Source organism: Mastomys coucha, unplaced genomic scaffold, assembly GCF_008632895.1.
Source record: "Mastomys coucha isolate ucsf_1 unplaced genomic scaffold, UCSF_Mcou_1 pScaffold6, whole genome shotgun sequence".
NCBI classification, from domain to species: Eukaryota; Metazoa; Chordata; class Mammalia; order Rodentia; family Muridae; genus Mastomys; species Mastomys coucha.
The window spans coordinates 95,081,770-95,098,256 of record NW_022196912.1 but is presented as its reverse complement, the minus strand read 5'-3'; the positions used below and the strand labels follow the sequence as shown (position 1 = coordinate 95,098,256).

General features: G+C 47.7%; 1 protein-coding gene and 1 long non-coding RNA gene across 3 annotated transcripts in view; one reads left to right on the top strand and one right to left on the bottom strand.

Annotated features, from left to right (window-relative positions):
• LOC116080094 overlaps positions 1-1,948 on the bottom strand; it is a 2,993-nt gene extending 1,045 nt beyond the window's left edge. The window contains exon 1 of one of the 2 annotated variants that reach the window (XR_004114311.1): positions 1,860-1,948. This is a non-coding gene — a long non-coding RNA (uncharacterized LOC116080094). The remainder of the gene's footprint in view (positions 1-1,859) is intronic. The other variant, XR_004114310.1, reaches the window with a different exon arrangement.
• On the top strand, positions 1-5,391 carry Zfp36l1 (ZFP36 ring finger protein like 1). Its single transcript, XM_031356342.1, has 2 exons — positions 1-282; positions 2,593-5,391. The coding sequence occupies exons 1-2, from the start codon at positions 226-228 to the stop codon at positions 3,550-3,552; spliced, it is 1,017 nt and encodes a 338-aa protein (XP_031212202.1). The 5' UTR covers positions 1-225; the 3' UTR covers positions 3,553-5,391.
• The last annotated feature ends 11,096 nt before the right edge of the window (positions 5,392-16,487 follow it).

Genomic DNA, 16,487 nt, shown 5'->3' with positions numbered 1-16,487 from the left:
TCTTCTTCATTTAAATAAGTTTAAAGCTCCTCCTTCCACCCCCCCACCCACCAAATCTTATAAATTGGGCTTTGCGCGCCGCAGCCCGGGAGAGTGAGAAAGGCGAGGGGCGCCGGGAGCAGGCGTGTGGGACTCCTGACCGGAGAGCCGGAGGCTGCGCCTTCCCCGCACCGGGACCTTCACGACACACCAGATCCTAGTCCTTGCCCCGTGCGAACGCCCACGATGACCACCACCCTCGTGTCCGCCACCATTTTCGACTTGAGCGAAGTTTTATGCAAGGTAAAGTAGGGCGGAGCGGTGGCTTTTTTGAAAGTTTCTCTTGTGCTTAAAGAAACTCTAAAACTTTGGGTGTTGGGGACAGCGTAGAGGGAGTGAAGGATTTTCACGGCTTGCGTTTCCTTCCTTGGTGATGGAATTTGCTCATGTTCCCCTCACTCTTAAGTTTCAGGTCCCCGGTGGGGTTCTGTATGAATTCGGGGAGCAAAGTTCTGGGCGACTGCTCCAGTTTGAGGGGCAAGGAGGTGCGGAAGAGTGGTTAGGATTGGGACAAAGTTTGAAGAACTCTTCTGCGTGGTGCAACCGCTGGAGCTGGGGTTAGAGGGTGGGCTCGGCTTCACCGTGTGCGCTCTGGGTTTTCCGTGCCCGCTGGAGGTGTTCGAGGTTACCCAACACCTTTTGCTAGGGGTTTCTAGGGAAAGCGAAGTCTCAGGATGCTATCTGACTGGGAGAATTTTTTTTCCTCTCTGCCTTGGGGAGCGAAGAGATAAAATGCGAGGAAGAAAAAGGTCGACTTAAGGTTCAAAAGGATGTAGGCAAAACGACTTTGTATGGAGTTTGTCCGCCCCAGCTGGGCTAGGCTTCCTCCGCGGGAGCTGGTCAGTCGTGCTGCAAACTTTGGGCTGAAAGTGTTTGCTTACCTGGGTTGTGAGGCACTACGGTTCGTTGACTAAGGAATAGGGGAACAAAATGCTGCCAGACCTCAAGTTCCCGCCAGTTAGGATTTAAGAGGGGCCAAAATGGGGTAGTTTGCCAGTCAGGTTTTCGGAAAACAAAACAAAAAAACTTTTAAAACCGTAATGTTCCAGGAGTGCGGTTGAAATGTTCAACTCCGTGAATGTTGTTAGTTTTTTGCCCTCTCTAACTTCCCCCAAACCCCCAGTTTGAAAGGATGAAGCTGCTAGGCTACTTTTAATTGCTGAACTGTTTTTGCCTTCCCTTAAACACGTCGGGTCATGTTGCTCTCTTCCTAGCTTGCTGCTCCTGTCGGTGCAGCTGCCAAGGCCCCGGGGCTGCAGGGTTGGGGTGCAGGGCCGTGCTGGAGCCGAAGAGCAACATCAAAAACTTTGCATTTTCGGCTTCTTTCTCTCCCTGCGTTTTCCCAAGTCTGGCTGCCCGAGCGGGCCAACTCCATCCTTCTCGTCCCTGCTGCCCGCTCTTTGATCTGTTTCTCTTTCTTTTGCCCCCTCCCCCCGCAGGACTTTTTAAATGAACCTCATTGTTGGGAACCGGCTCTCCTCTGGGTTCCTGTAATCCGCTCGGTGGGGTGGTTGCGGTTACAGGGTTACCGATTCCCGATCCCCTGCTGCTGATCCTAAGGGACTAACTTTAGAATTTGCACAATGACACACACCCACATGTGTCAGGGGCCTGGAGATAACTTTCAAGTTTCCCACCTCCCACTCTTTCTAAATCTTAGGCAGTTTGGGCAGGTGACTAGGGCTTGTGGCAGCTCTGTCCCTACTCCCCCCCCCCCCACACACACACACAAGGGACTATGAGGGGTGGAGTGTGTGCGCACTGGTGCTTTTCTTTCTCATCTGCAGCTTTGGTTCAAGATTAAACACGGGTGCTCTTACCCAGACCTCTCCTGCAGCCAGGAGACCAAGTGCAAAGGCATCTTTCCCAGTCAAGGGGGTGGGGAATGCCGGGAGATAGCCCTCCCGGGCTGTGGGCTACCCTTCCTGAAGCTTGGGGGCTATGCATTTGTGTTTTCTGACATCATAGTCCTCTCCCCACATCCCAGACTAGGCCCTTCCGCAAGCAAGGAAAAAAGTGCAGTTTGAAAAACCTGTTGCCAGAGGAAGGGCACACTTGTGGGAGAGGAAATGAAGAGTGTGGGGCCAGATTTGTGTGTGTGTGTGTGTGTGTGTTGGGGGGGGGATTAAGCAGCGACTGATTGAGAGAGGATTTGGTTCATGCTTAGTCTTCCAAACTTCTAAACCAGGTTTCCCTGATTCTGGTAGGGGGAGAGAAATGAGAGGGGACTGACTTGTGTGAGAGATTTCGAGTTGAGGAATGTATAGACAGGGAGTGGAATTTTAGAGGGAATAAAACTAGCTTTAGGGACAAGATATGAAGCTACATATCCGGTCAGCAGGGAGCAGGATGAATACATAACTTTTTTCTTCCACACAGGGCAGGATTTTGTGGTTTCTTATGAGCGGTGCCAAAATAAACCCAGGTGGCTCCTTTTAGAGAGACAGGCCTATCAGATGGAGAGGGGCTATCCTTTGTGGCCACCATGCCCTGGCCTCGTGGATGTCCTCAGTCACTCACGGTTACTTTTCTTTCCCTCCCCCCTCCCCCTAGGGCAACAAGATGCTCAACTACAGCACTCCCAGTGCTGGGGGCTGCCTGCTGGACAGGAAGGCAGTGGGCACCCCCGCTGGCGGGGGCTTCCCTCGGAGGCACTCGGTCACTCTGCCCAGCTCCAAGTTCCATCAAAACCAGCTTCTCAGCAGCCTTAAGGGTGAGCCGGCCCCGTCCCTGAGCTCACGCGACAGCCGCTTTCGAGACCGCTCTTTCTCGGAAGGGGGCGAGCGGCTGCTGCCCACCCAGAAGCAGCCTGGGAGCGGCCAGGTCAACTCCAGCCGCTACAAGACGGAGTTGTGCCGCCCCTTCGAAGAAAACGGTGCCTGTAAGTACGGGGACAAGTGCCAGTTCGCGCACGGCATCCACGAGCTCCGCAGCCTGACCCGCCACCCCAAGTACAAGACGGAGCTGTGCCGCACCTTCCACACCATCGGCTTTTGCCCATACGGGCCCCGCTGCCACTTCATTCACAACGCCGAGGAGCGACGCGCCCTGGCGGGGGGCCGGGACCTCTCCGCCGACCGTCCCCGCCTCCAGCATAGCTTTAGCTTTGCTGGGTTTCCCAGTGCCGCTGCCACCGCCGCTGCCACGGGGCTGCTGGACAGCCCTACGTCCATCACCCCACCCCCCATCCTGAGCGCCGATGACCTCTTGGGCTCACCTACCCTGCCCGATGGCACCAATAACCCCTTCGCCTTTTCCAGCCAGGAGCTGGCGAGCCTCTTTGCTCCTAGCATGGGGCTGCCCGGGGGAGGCTCCCCCACCACCTTCCTCTTCCGGCCCATGTCCGAGTCCCCTCACATGTTTGACTCTCCCCCCAGCCCTCAGGATTCTCTCTCGGACCAGGAGGGCTACCTGAGCAGCTCCAGCAGCAGCCACAGTGGCTCAGACTCCCCTACTTTGGACAACTCAAGACGCCTGCCCATTTTCAGCAGACTCTCCATCTCAGATGACTAAGCCAGGGTAGGGAGGGATCCCCTCTGCCCCCTTCACCTCTCCACCCTCCACCCCATCCCATCCCTTCACCTCCCCACCCCCTAGCTTTCCCTCCAACCCTACATTGATACATTTAAGCTCAACCCCTTTCCCAGAACCTTGGTATGTTGCCCCTCCCCCAACATAAGGACAAGTCAATTTGTCGGAAGCTTCTGGCTTGAAACCCCCTCCCTCCATTTCATAGCCCACTTAACCACGCATAACAGAGTCCCATCTTTTGTCAGTAGATGCTCCCCCCACCCCCCACCCCCGCTTAAGCCTTAAGTGCCAAATCACAAAAGAGAAAAAGCAGTAACCGTTTACAGAAGCAACTTAGTGCCTTGTAATCTAACTTTGTCACTGTGACTACATTACCTCTTCAACGCCAGGGGGCACCCGTGGGCCTCCCAGAGCCTCTGCCCGTGGGGGTGGGGGTGGGGGGGTGACCCACAACCAGCAGCTCCCCCAGCTGGCCACACAAGTGCACCTTCCTTTCAGTCTCCCACACACTCTTCCTCTTCCTAATAGTTACTCGCGTCCCTCAGAGAATTGTTGCTGGACTTGGGGGTTTTTTGGGGGGAGGGGGGAACCTATTTTGACATTCAAAACCTTTTTCTTTCCAGCCCAAACCCCTGTTGACTAATCTTGCCTGGGTCTGTGTAGGTCTCCAGGGACAAAGGTTGAACAAGTTGGACGAAGGTTTTGACATAAGTGGGACTTTGTGATTTAATTTCTTTTTCTTTTTCCTTTTTTTTTTTTAAGTGGGGAGGAAGGGGAAACTAGATGGACTATGAGAGACTTGACTTTGGTGCTAAAGTTCCCCAATTCATATGTGACATCTTAAAAATGACAACAAATGAGAGAAAAGCTAAAAAAACAAAAAAACAAAAAAAAAACAACCATGTAAGGGGTGAGCAGTTAACGGTATTCATTCCACATACAATATCTGTGTAAAACGATTTCCTGTAGAAGTAGCTTTAATGGATTTTGCTCTAGAATACCTTAGGTCTACCTTAGAGCCCTCACACCGTGCTTTTTTCCCTGGGTTTAAACTTCATCTAACTTTCAGAAATTGGAGAGCAAAAATGTTGCTTATCACTGCACATCAATATAAAAAAGCTTATTTAACTTATCAAAACGTATTTATTGCCAAACTATGCTTTTTTTTGTTAATTTTGTTCATATTTATCGGGATGACAAATCCATAGAATATATTCTTTTATGTTAAATTATGATCTTCATATTAATCTTAAAATTTTGTGACGTGTCTTTCCTTTTTTCCACAGTTTTAATATATTATTCTTCAACAACATTTTTGTAACTTTACACTTTTTTTGGTTATTTTATTTTAAAAAAATGAAAAATTAATTTAAAAAAATGCAAAAAACTGTTGGATTATTTATTTTAGAAATTCTCCCCTTTTGTGTTGGACTGCAAATTGAGTTTCTTTCTCCTTAGGCCTTTCACAGTAGGACTGAGAATGTATGTAAGTTCCGTGACAGTACAGAAGGAAAACACCATTTATGTATAGCTTCTAAAAGGGAAAACAAAAAAATAGAAAAACCCTTTGAATTCCATGTGCCCATCTCAAGACATTCCGCTCGGTGATTGGTGGTTCTGGATTCCAGGCTGGAGTTTTCCAATGTTAACATAAACAACTGGCGCACACACATAAAGATGAATGTAATTATTATTCCTCTTGCTGGTCACTACCGTCGCTTTCTATTTCTCTTTCTTTGTGTGAATTTATTTAAAAGAAAAAAAAAACTTTTGTAACGACTATTTGCAGTTTAAAAATCAATAAACCCCGTTTTTCAAGAAGTGATTTGTCTATAGTTTTTTTTTTTTTTTTTTTTTTTTTTTTTTTTCTTTGTGGGTCTGACCCTCCTTGGGGCAGCAAGGTGGCTGGTCTTCCATCTTTAAAGCTAAACCCATAACTCTGGATGTTGATGCTTTAAGTTCACTCAGCTTGGGTGGGGGGTGGAGGTTGGTTGGTTGGTTTATTTATTTATTTTTAGCAAAGAAGCCTGCAGAGAACAGGTCTAGGGTAACCTTGCTGACCTGTGTGACCTTGGCTACTGTATAGGGAGCTGTAACAGGTACATCAGTGGACTTCCTTTGGAGGGATGGTCAGGGTGCTACTGATAAAAGTACATAGCCCATGCTGCACTGGCTGGCCTGGATTGAATGCTTCAAGTGCTTATAGGTATTGGCCTCACAGGCATTCACCAAGTCAAGGTCCTTGTACTTGGCCTCCGTACTCCCCTGAACCGGTTTGTGGAAGCACTACATGCCTGGAGAGGATGGGAACCGACAGTCTGCACCCGGATTTGACTGCAGGGCTGTAAATAGAAGGTGGAGATTAACATAGACTAATAGGAAGTCAATAGTTCCCATCAAGGGAGGTGGTAAGGTCTCTGGTTAGAAACTCAAAACAGGCCAGTTGTGGTGCAAGAGTTGCTGGAGGAGGCTGTGGCAGGAGGATTCTAAGACATCCAGCCAGGATCAGGGAGCCACTAGAAAGTGATTTTCTCCCCCTCTTTGTGTTTTTGAGATAGTTTCTCTGTGTAGCCCCAGCTGTCTTGGAACTTTTTCTGTAGACCAGGCTGGCCTCAAATTTAAGAGATCCACCTGCCTCTGCCTCCTGAGTGCTGGGATCAAAGGCGTGTGCCACCAGCACCCTGCTGCAAAGTGATTCTTAAAAGAAAGGAGTAGGGTCTGGGAAAATTGAGTCTTGGGGCAGAGATATTTGAGCCCCTGGCTTCTTACAGTTAGCATTTTTTTCTGAATTTTTTTATTTATTATATGTAAGTACACTAGACACTCCAGAAGAGGGCATCAGATCTTGCCATGGATGGTTGTGAGCCACCATGTGGTTGCTGGGACTTGAACTCGGGACCTTCGGAAGAGCAGTCAGTGCTCTCCAACCCACAATTAGCAAGTTTTGAGGGTTGAGCAGTCTCCACTTTTATGCCACTGGCCTCCATAGGCAGATCCGCTGCAGACACTGTCCAATACTGAACGAATTACCTGTATTCTCTGGACATTTTGCCTGTCCAGAAGTTGCTTGGGTTACCAAGTTATTGTTTGTCAGGAGTGTGAGGTAGAAATATGGGGACTATTTTCTTTTCCAGGATGGGCTGATTGATACAGGAAGAAAAGAGGCAGCCCTTGAGCTTGAGATCTGGATGAACCCAGGCTTTTCATTCCTTAAGAGGGGAAATTGTGTGTGGTGTGAGTGCGTGTGGTGTGAGTGTGTGTGTAAGCATGTGTTTGGGCAGGTAGTGATGATCTTTCACTCATTAAAAGCAAAGACAATTAGTCCATCACCTTGAACTCATTCTCTGTAGCCAGAGAGCCTGTGGTAGACATCTAATTCCTCCTTTCATGACATCATAAGTAGGATTCAGAGGGGTCTTGCAACTACCTTGAATATCCTCCTTTGAAGTCCATCTCTGGAGTTAGATAACAAGGAGTTAGATTGAATCCAGAAGGCCCTGGAAAGGCAAAGGGAAGCTCCATGTCACCTGGGGAAGCTGGCTGTTTGTAGACCCTAATTCCAAATCCCATCTAAATGTTTCTATGAGGAACTCAGGGCTTTAGTTTGTCCAGACTGGTAGCTTGATTTCCTACCATCCAGAACTGAACTGGAAGAGATGAGCCTGAAACTACGTAGGAAAGGAAGCAATGCTTTCCAGTCCCATTATTTCCCCAGGATATTAGAAAGGGCCTTGGCAGTGGCCTGCAGCACTAGGCTACCAGGACATCCAGGAAATGTGGTTTCACAGCTGGCAGGGGTAAGACCTGCAGTGGGATCTGAAGGGAAGGCCCACACAAGGAGATCTGTGGCCCTAAAGATTAGATCCTGTTTAGGTATAGGTTGTCTTTCCTACCTTTGCTCAGGGCCTGGGTTATCTCCGACTTATACAAGATCTCCTTTTTGTGGGCAAGGCCTCATGGGTGCTGGCTCTGCTGGCTTTCCTTTGGAGCAGTTCAAAGCAAAGAGCTGTTTGGGCCATTGACCTCTCCTTCTCCCCCTCCTCCTCCTCGTCCTTCTCTTCTTCCTCCTCCTCCTCCTCACTATGTAGCTTTAGCTAACCTGAAACTCACTATGTAGATCAGGTTGGCTTTTCCTGGCCTTAATGCCTCATCATCAAGAGGAAGTAAGGGCCTGCTGGGCTTCAGGAATGTAATTGAATCACAAATACCTGGCACTTTAGTAGATAGCTTGTGTGTGTTTGTGTGTGTGTGTGTGTGTGTGTGTGTGTGTGTGTTATGGCAGAAGCATGAGCCAGGGCACCAAGAAGGAAAAGAGCTGTCTTTGTTTCTGTTTTGAAGAAAAGGTGTCTGTGTGCATGAGGGCCACGCTGTGCATGTGGAAGTCAGAGGACACCTTGTGTGAGCTGGTTCCTTCCTTCCACCACCATGGTCCTTCTGTTCATCAGGTTTGACAACAAGCCCCCTCTGCTCACTGAGCCATCTCAGCAAGCCGGACCACCAGTCTCAAGGGTTACGGTGACGATTAAAGGAACACACAGTAGCAGCAGCTTTCATGGATACCAGGCACTTATTTTAAGACCTCAGTGTATTAACTCAGATGCTCATACTGATGGCACGGAGGAAGCGACACAGAGTCCCAGTTACATTTTGTTGCTATGATAAAATACCCTGAGGAAAGGCAGTTTAGGGAGGAAGGGTTTGTCTTAGCTCACAGTTCCGGGTTATAATCCATCACAGCAGGGAAACCAAGACAGCAGGAACTTGAAACCTAGTCCCAGCACAACCACAGTCAAGAGCAGAGAGAGATGAATACGTACACGCTTAGTGTTCAGCTAGCTCTCACTACTGTTATGCTGTCCGGGACTCCCAACCAGGCTATGGTGCCTCTCACTTTCAGCCTAGGTCTTCAGGTATCAGTTAGACCACCTAGACAAGCCCTCACAGACAGGGCATCCAGACAATCCCTCTCCCAGACTCCTCTCTCTCCCCTGGGTTTCTAGGTTCTATCAAGTTGACAACTAAACTGACCATCACAGATAGACAGCACTTTGCATGGGAGAAGTGTGGAAGTCTCAGGACCTGAACTCAGGCTCATTAACAATGTCATGGCATATGCTCACTGTCCCGTGGAGTATCATAGGCTGGTGCACTGAAGTCACTGGACACAGTTCCTGGCACGCAGTAATAACAGATTATCAGGGTCAGTTCCTGTCTCCCTCACCCTCTGTGGTGAGCTGCAGAAGCTGAGAGGCACTGGCAGGATTGGATGACTCTGCACACACCTTCCCCCAGGGTCATGAGCTCATGGCCCATGAAGCTCTGGATTGGCATGTTTGGAGGAGGGTGCTGGGAGGAGAGAGCAGGCCATCCCCTTGGACTTTTCCCTCTCTGCCTGCTGTGAGGTGGCTTCTGTTAATGATCAACAGACCAAAGGGTGCCCTGGTTGCCCCAGGGAGTTGGCTCGGAGCCCTTCTTCCCCCAGGGTCTCCCACCCCTACACATAGCCAAGCATTTAATCATGTCTGGCTGGCCTGACTGGAATGCTACCTGAGTTCAGGGGGTGAGGTGGCAGGGAGGTCAGCAAGACTCCTGTTGCCTGCTGGCTGCCCTGCAGGGGCTCTTTGGCTGAGGCCTGGAGGGGCAGAGAGCTGGGAACAGGGCAAACACCTTGGCCTGTTCTTGAGGTCAGGTCAGCTCTGGGGCCTCCACTCTTTGATGGGTAGTGCTTGGGTAAGGGACCCCTGGCCTGAAGGCCCACATTGCTTTTTGGAGGAGTCCCAAATGGGGACATCTGAACTCCTATCTGAGAAACTAGTCTCTGGAGAGAAAGCAAGGGGCTGTTTGGGAGTTGCTGCTGATCAGTGGATGAGGGTATCTCTTCCTTGTGTAGCCTGTTTGCACTTGTTGTGAAATGTTGGCAAAGCGTTGGTCTCAAGGTACAGGGCTATGAGTGACGGCCATACCTGTGCTATCAGCTTGTCGTGCAACAAAAATAAATATTGGCAATTGCCAAACCTAGTGCCGTTTTCTCTCTACCTGGACCTGGATACCTGGGTCTCTCTCTCTCTCTCTCTCTCTCTCTCTCTCTCTCTCTCTCTCTCTGCTTCTCTCTCTCTCTCTCTCTCTCTCTCTCTCTCTCTCTCTCTCTTTCTCTCTCTCTTTCTCTCTCTCTGTTGTGTTTTGAGCCAGGGTTTCTCTGTGTCTTCTCTGTGGTGTTAACCCTGGCTGTCATGGAACTTGCTCTGTAGATCAGGCTGGCCTTGAACTCAGAGATCTGCCTGTCTCTGCCTCCCAAGTGCTGGGATTAAAGGTATGTGCCACCACTGCCCCTGGATATATCCTTCTAGATATATGTAAGGGGAAAGAGCATGACTACAGGGGGCAGATTTCATTTCTCTTATCCCCAGAACTGAAAGGAAGGAAGGAACTGCTTCTGAGGTCAAAGGAACCTGGGTTCAAGTCACTTTTGAGCCTCAGGGTCACTTTGTGGCCTTAAACCACAAAGTTAGAAAGCAATTTAGGGCCCAGTTTTCTGCATATGCAAAATAAGATGATACCAGTGATGATGATATTATTAATCACACCTGCTTCAATGAACCACCATCAATCACACAGCAGATATACACACTGAGATGTATAAAAGAGCAAATGATAATATATAGCACAGATGAATTGCACAAAGTTGAGGAAGGAATCAGATGCAAGTGAGCACAGGTAGGGGCTGAGGTTATAGCTCAGTTGGGACAGTGCTTGCCTTGAATATGAAGCCCTAGGTTTGATCCCCAGGCATTGAATAACCGGGCATGATGGGGCACACTTGCAATCCCATCTTTGGATACATAACAAGTTTGAGGTCAGCATGGGCTAAAAGAGAACCCAAGTTAAAAAAGAAAGAATAAGTATGAGTCCATTTATAAGGAGTTGGAGACCAGGCAAAACTGGTGTATGATGAGACAGTAAAACTCATTGAGCTGTGGCCTGAAGACATGAGTGTTTTATTGTATTTAAATATACTTCAAAACAAAAAAGGGGCTAGAGGGACATCTCTGAGGTTAAGAGGACTGGCTGCTCTGGCAGAGGACCTGGATTCAATTCCCAACACCCTTGTGGTGGCTTATAACCATCTGTAACCCCTTCTGGGGGATCCAACAGGTATGCACACAGTACACATACATGCATTTAGGCAAAACCTTCATGCATGTGAAGTAAAATAAATCTAAAAAAAGTTATAATTCAAAGATCCTGTAAGTGTGATGTGAATGTTAAATAGTATGCATAAGTGAATGAATGAATGAATGAATGAATGACTTTAGTACTGAACTACAGGAAACTAATAAATTGTGGCTATTTTGGTAAAAGCAACAGATACAAGATGTTGGTAGCTTTGTAATCCCCCTTTTGTAGGAGAAAGAAATGGGCTCAGAGTAGGAGAGTGACCTGGTTGGGGAGGGAGATTTGAAATCCCCCTGCCCATACTGTGTGGCTTCTATAGGAACATTGACAGTAATGTGGAAGCAAGGGAGCAGAATAATTAGTAAATGCAATCATCCATAGCAGAAATTAATTTTCCTCTTGGCAGATTCAAAATAAATCTCCTGTAGCTACTTGGTACCTCTCATGATTCATAGGCAGGGCAAAAGGAGGCCAAGCTAGGGGTGAAGAGAGGAGAGCTTTGTTTCTTGGGTGGGCCAGCGCTGAGGAGCCACTGTCCTAGAGGTCATCCATATGGGCTGCTTGCCTGCAGGGCTTGCCAGCCCTTTCCTAGGACTGATGAGGCTGTGGGGCCTTAGGAGTCTGGCTTAGGTGGGACTTGGTCCTGTCTTCCCTGGCCCTTGGGCTTAAAAGTACATAGAAACCTCTGCATCCCATCTGATCTCCCTCTGAAGTGATTAAATAGCCTTTCCACCCTTTGCAGCTAGATCCTGAGACAGATGTCTAGCTTAGCTACAGAGTTCAGGAATGGCTGTTACAGGGCTAACCCCTTTTGTGGAATGTGTCACAAAAATCAACCATAGTGCTTGGGGAGGGGTCCAAGGCCTGGGGACAGAGAGCAGAGACCAAAACTCCCCACCTGGAGTTTTCCTGGTTAGTGCCTCCTTAAACCTTCTACCTTGGGCATCCAACCTGCCTTCCTCTCATTCCATGCTACCAGGCAGTCCTGAATTTGTGACCTTGCCGTTGGTCTTGGGCAAGTGACTTAATCTCTCTGAGATGGGAAGCATACTCACCTTGGCTACATGATGGGATGGTAATGTGAGGCAGATAGGAGAAAGGCACTCTACAAAGGGCCCTGTACAGAGGTGTAGGGACTTGTAACCCTTAGGATAGTACCACTGTTAGGGATGCCTGAGAGTCAGAGCCTGGCTCATCCATGAGACTCCCTGCCCCAGGCTCACAGGTGGTATGTGTACTGTAGGAAATTCTTTAAAATGCACATACTTAAAGAAACAGGAGCCAGCACTGTGGAGGCTTACTATGCAGCCCAGCTTGGACTCAGCCTTTCCTTATGAGATTATGTGATGGTATCTTTAACTACTATTATCATTTGTCCCATTTACAGACAGGTAAAGTCAGGCTCAGGGAGATCACTATTCCCAGTCACACACTTATATGCCACCAGTCTGTCAGCACCCCAGCTCTCAGTCCCCACATGGGGAGGAGACAGATGTCAAATGGCAAGTGCTCTTCCCTAGGGAGCCACCCACGGTCACGGAGTCTCTTTCTCTAACTCACCCATTCCTGATCTCTCCATCCCATCTCATTACTCTCTCCAGCCCAGGAGGCTGTGCAGTGAGGAGAAGTTGGCCTTGATTTCAGCTTCTTTGGCAACAGGGTCATGGCTGCTGTGTTAGGCTCAGTCTCAGGTACAGTGGTCCACAGAAAGCTAAGCCCATGTCTCAGATGAGCTGTGGTGTGGCTGGTCGGGGTGTATGTTGTATTTTCTTTCTCGGTGGGGATGTTGGCTCATGAGGCAGAGCAGGACTCAGCCGATTCTTCCCATTAGCCACCAGTGTTGTGGGCTCTCTGAATCTCAAGGCCTCCCCTGATAGAGCTAATATCTTCTTTGCTGGTGCCCTTCTAAAAGATATGGTGAATAACTAATTTTTAAAATTATTTATTTTTACTTTATGCACTTCTGTGTTTTGATGCATGCATGTCTGGGTGATGGCGTAGATTCCCCTGGAACTGGAATTACAGGGAGTTGTGAGCTGCCATGTAGGTGCTAGAATTGAACCCGGGTCCTCTGGAAGAACAGCCAGTGCTCTTAACCACTGAGCCATCTCTCCAACCACCGTGGTTCATAATTGTCAAGCTGTATTCCCACAGTCTTCCTCCACCAAAAGTTATTCTTGCTAGAATATGGGTGAGAGGGGGAGAAAAGTCAGGTTCTTAGGGCTCCTTCCAACAGCGTCACTCAGGGAGAGAAGACGGAGGCCCTACAGAATCAGCAAAGCCACCACAGCCGTGGCTCAGGGCTCCCTCATACCTCACCCCCATGGCTGCTAGCTGGGGTGGGGATGACAGGACTCCTTGACTTGGTAATTGATGAAAGAAGTCCTGTTTCACCAAGCCACTCTCTTCCTTTTTTCTTGACTTCCTTCTATCCAGATCGGAGAAAAGCTGAGCAGTTGGTCTGTCAGACTTATGGACTCAAGTAAAACTTGAAATAGATTTGGTATCTGAATTGCTTTTGACCCTTGCTTCTCTCTCACATCCTACAGTATCTTCCAGTGGGCTTGGGAGCAGAAACTGCCTTTTGTCTCACTGAAGATGGCGCCCAGGATAGAAAGAATGCATATCAAATACACACCGGGATTCCTTGGGGGGAAGTGACACATGTTCTAGGAAGGTTTATACTGGTTTGGTGCCCAGGAGAAGTGGTCAGGGAAACTAGACTTTCTCCTAACATGCATGCACGAAATGCCCCTGGAGAGTTGGAGACCCACTCTGGATAGAGGCAAATATGAGGGTTGTGGTGGTGTATCTACTGAACCGTTCACACACTGGCCTGGGACCTGGAGGGAGCCAGACCTGTCCCAGTCATCACTGGTTGGATCCTGGAGGATCACTTTCTATTTCCAGATCTCTTTGCCTTTGTCTATGAAGTACTGGAGTCGAATCAAAAAAGGCCTTTTAATGATTCCATGAATATCTTAGAAAGCAAAATACACAGATTTTCCTTTTAGGAAAAGCCAAATTTCCTTTGCTTCTGCTGAGGGCTGGGAAGCCAGCTGGGTGGGAGTTATAAAATCCTGGCTAGAGTTATAGACAGAGGGGAGTTGGTGGGGCCTGCTGACATCAGCTGACACACACAGTCAGGGCTTCTAGAGGTGGGCTGTGTGCACCTTTGAAGCGGTGGTTTGAACCACTTTTATGAACTGCATGTTGACAGAGAGCATGTAAGTCATAAATCCCCTTGGCATGTTGTATTTTCCCAGACATGCCATTTCAAACTAAAACACTGAAACACAGGACCTTATTTTAGGTGCATTTGCACATCCTGTCTGGGATGTTCAGCCCCGTCTAGGAGCCGAGCTGACTGGTTTCTCTGACATTTGAAGTATAAGTTACTTAAGGCTAAAGTCTCAGGAAGGTGGATTTTGCTTCAGTCCATGGATTTTTTGTTGTTGTTGTTGTTGTTGTTGTTTTTTAATGAGCTGGCCATCAGAGGCAGTGAGTTTCCTCTTGGTGGTAATGGTCAGACAAAAGCTAGGTGGTATGCCGTACGCCAGTCCAGGCAGGGACTCTGCAGAATGACTTCTGAATGTATACCCAAAGCAACCTCCCCTCTTTGCTGCCACCTGGACTTGTTATTTTAATACTTTTAACTATATGAAAGGGCCGAACCTTTAAGGCAGGTGGGGGTGTCTGGGATCCCTTGCAGCTCTGCCTCCAGCGCAGATCCTACACACATACCGGGTGAATGGCATTTTGCCATTAGCTGAGGCCTCTCTAAGAACCCATCCTTTGCAGGGATTTGATCCTTCCGCTGTCTAGCCATGAATGTTTCAGGAAGCTGCAGTGTCCAGAAGTTCCTGAGGTGTAGAGCATGCACAAGGAACGGGGGCATGAGGCCTATGGCTGGCTCTGCGTCCTTGAATGAGTCGCTCAAGCTCTTTGAATCTCAGTTGCTCCATTAGTGAGGGGTTGTGGATTTTCTTCCTGCCCTTTCCAGTTGGACTGCTTTATGATTCAAGCACTCTGTGTTTGAGCTCAGTCTTCTGTTCTTGAGCTGTTTGTTCAACTCTGTTTTATTAGGGGTTCTGGGCCCTATTAAAACAACACAACACAAAACAAAACAAAAAACCAAGTAGCCTTGGGAAGCAAACAGTAAAAACAAGTGGAAACATATTACTGTATTATTCATAACAAAGTGTAAGGATTATAACTAGACTTAAGGAAGTTGACTATTTTTTGTTTGTTTGCTTTGAGACAGAGTCTCTTTACAGAGCCCTGGCTGTCCTGGAATTCACCATGTAGACCAGGCTGGCTTCAAACTGACAGAGATCATCTACTTATCTCTGCCTCCTGTAATCCTGAATGCTTTGATTGAATGCATGCACCTCTATGTCTGGTGAAAACTTAACTATATATATATGTTATATATATAGTTAATTCCTAGGTATAAATGAACAGTTAAGGATTTTTTCCCCTAAGACAAGTTCTTATGTAGCCCAGAGTACCCTTGCATTTGCTATATAACCAAGGCCTCTAACTCCTGAGAGCTGGGATGTGTACCAACACATCGGGTTTATGTGGTGTTGAGGGAGTGAACCAGGGCATGGTGAATATTAGGCAGGCATTCTACTTGAGCTTGTATCCCCAGCCCAACAAACTGTTGAAACTGATATATGATAGTCACCTAGCAGAACATTGAGCTGCAACAAAGGTAATATACTCCCTCACAACTCTCATAGATTCCTTCTAGGACCAAAACCTGAAGATGCCCAAGTCATGTATATGAACTAGCTGGTGCACATAACCTACAGCATCCTTTTATAGACTTTTATTGATCTTTCTTTCTTTTCTCTCTCTCTCTCTCTCTCTCTCTCTCTCTCTCTCTCTCTCTCTCTCTCTCTTTCTGTGGTATAAGGGATTGAACTTGGAAATACTTGCCTGTGCATGCTAGGCAAGCATTTGGCCACTGGCTGACCTCTATTTCCAGCCCTCTCTTTCATACTTTAAATTGTCTCTAGATGACTTATAATTCCAAATACAACACACATGCTAAGTAAATAGTTGTTACACTCTGTTGTTTTGGGAGTCGTGACAAACAGTCTGTTCATGTTCAGTTCAGAGCCAATTAAGAATATTTTACATACATTATTGGTTGAATCTGAGGATTCAGAACTCAAGAGTATAGATAGCCTAGTACATATATAAAGTACTTTATATAAGTGGAGTCTCTTCACCACTTCTTCTTTCTGAATGCTCTAGGAGATGTGAACCTGAATGAATCCATTTTATTTTCTATGAGAAACTTCACGTAGTGACAATATTCTGACCACTTTCTTCGCAGGGTTACCCTGCAGTTGGCATATGCTGAATCCGACATGCCAAGAGGGCTCTTTAACATTGTCAAATAACTTTTGTTGTTAAGTACATAGTCCCCTTCCCGAATCTTCCGGAAGAGATCTCCTAGTCTGTGTCCTAAAAGCCACTCCACTGCCATCTTCAGTAACAAAGAAGGCCCAATCACTTCAGTGATTCTGTGATATAAACAGGTGTTGCTGTTGGGTTCAATTTAATGAAGCAGACGTGTGGTTTGAAAAGTCATCCGAGGCTGGGTGTGCTGGTGGATGTCTGTAATTCTAGCATTTGAGAATCTGAGGCAGGAGGCAGGAGGATGGATGTGAGTTTGAGACCAACCTGGACTCCATCGTGAGTACTATGCCAGACAGGGTTACAGAATAAGA

Bases quoted from the DNA above. Each gene is read 5' to 3' on its own strand.
- Zfp36l1 (XM_031356342.1), top strand. From the start codon at position 226: ATGACCACCACCCTCGTGTCCGCCACCATTTTCGACTTGAGCGAAGTT. The intron at 283-2,592 runs GTAAAGTAGGGC...CCCTCCCCCTAG, and splicing joins TGAGCGAAGTTTTATGCAAG to GGCAACAAGATGCTCAACTA.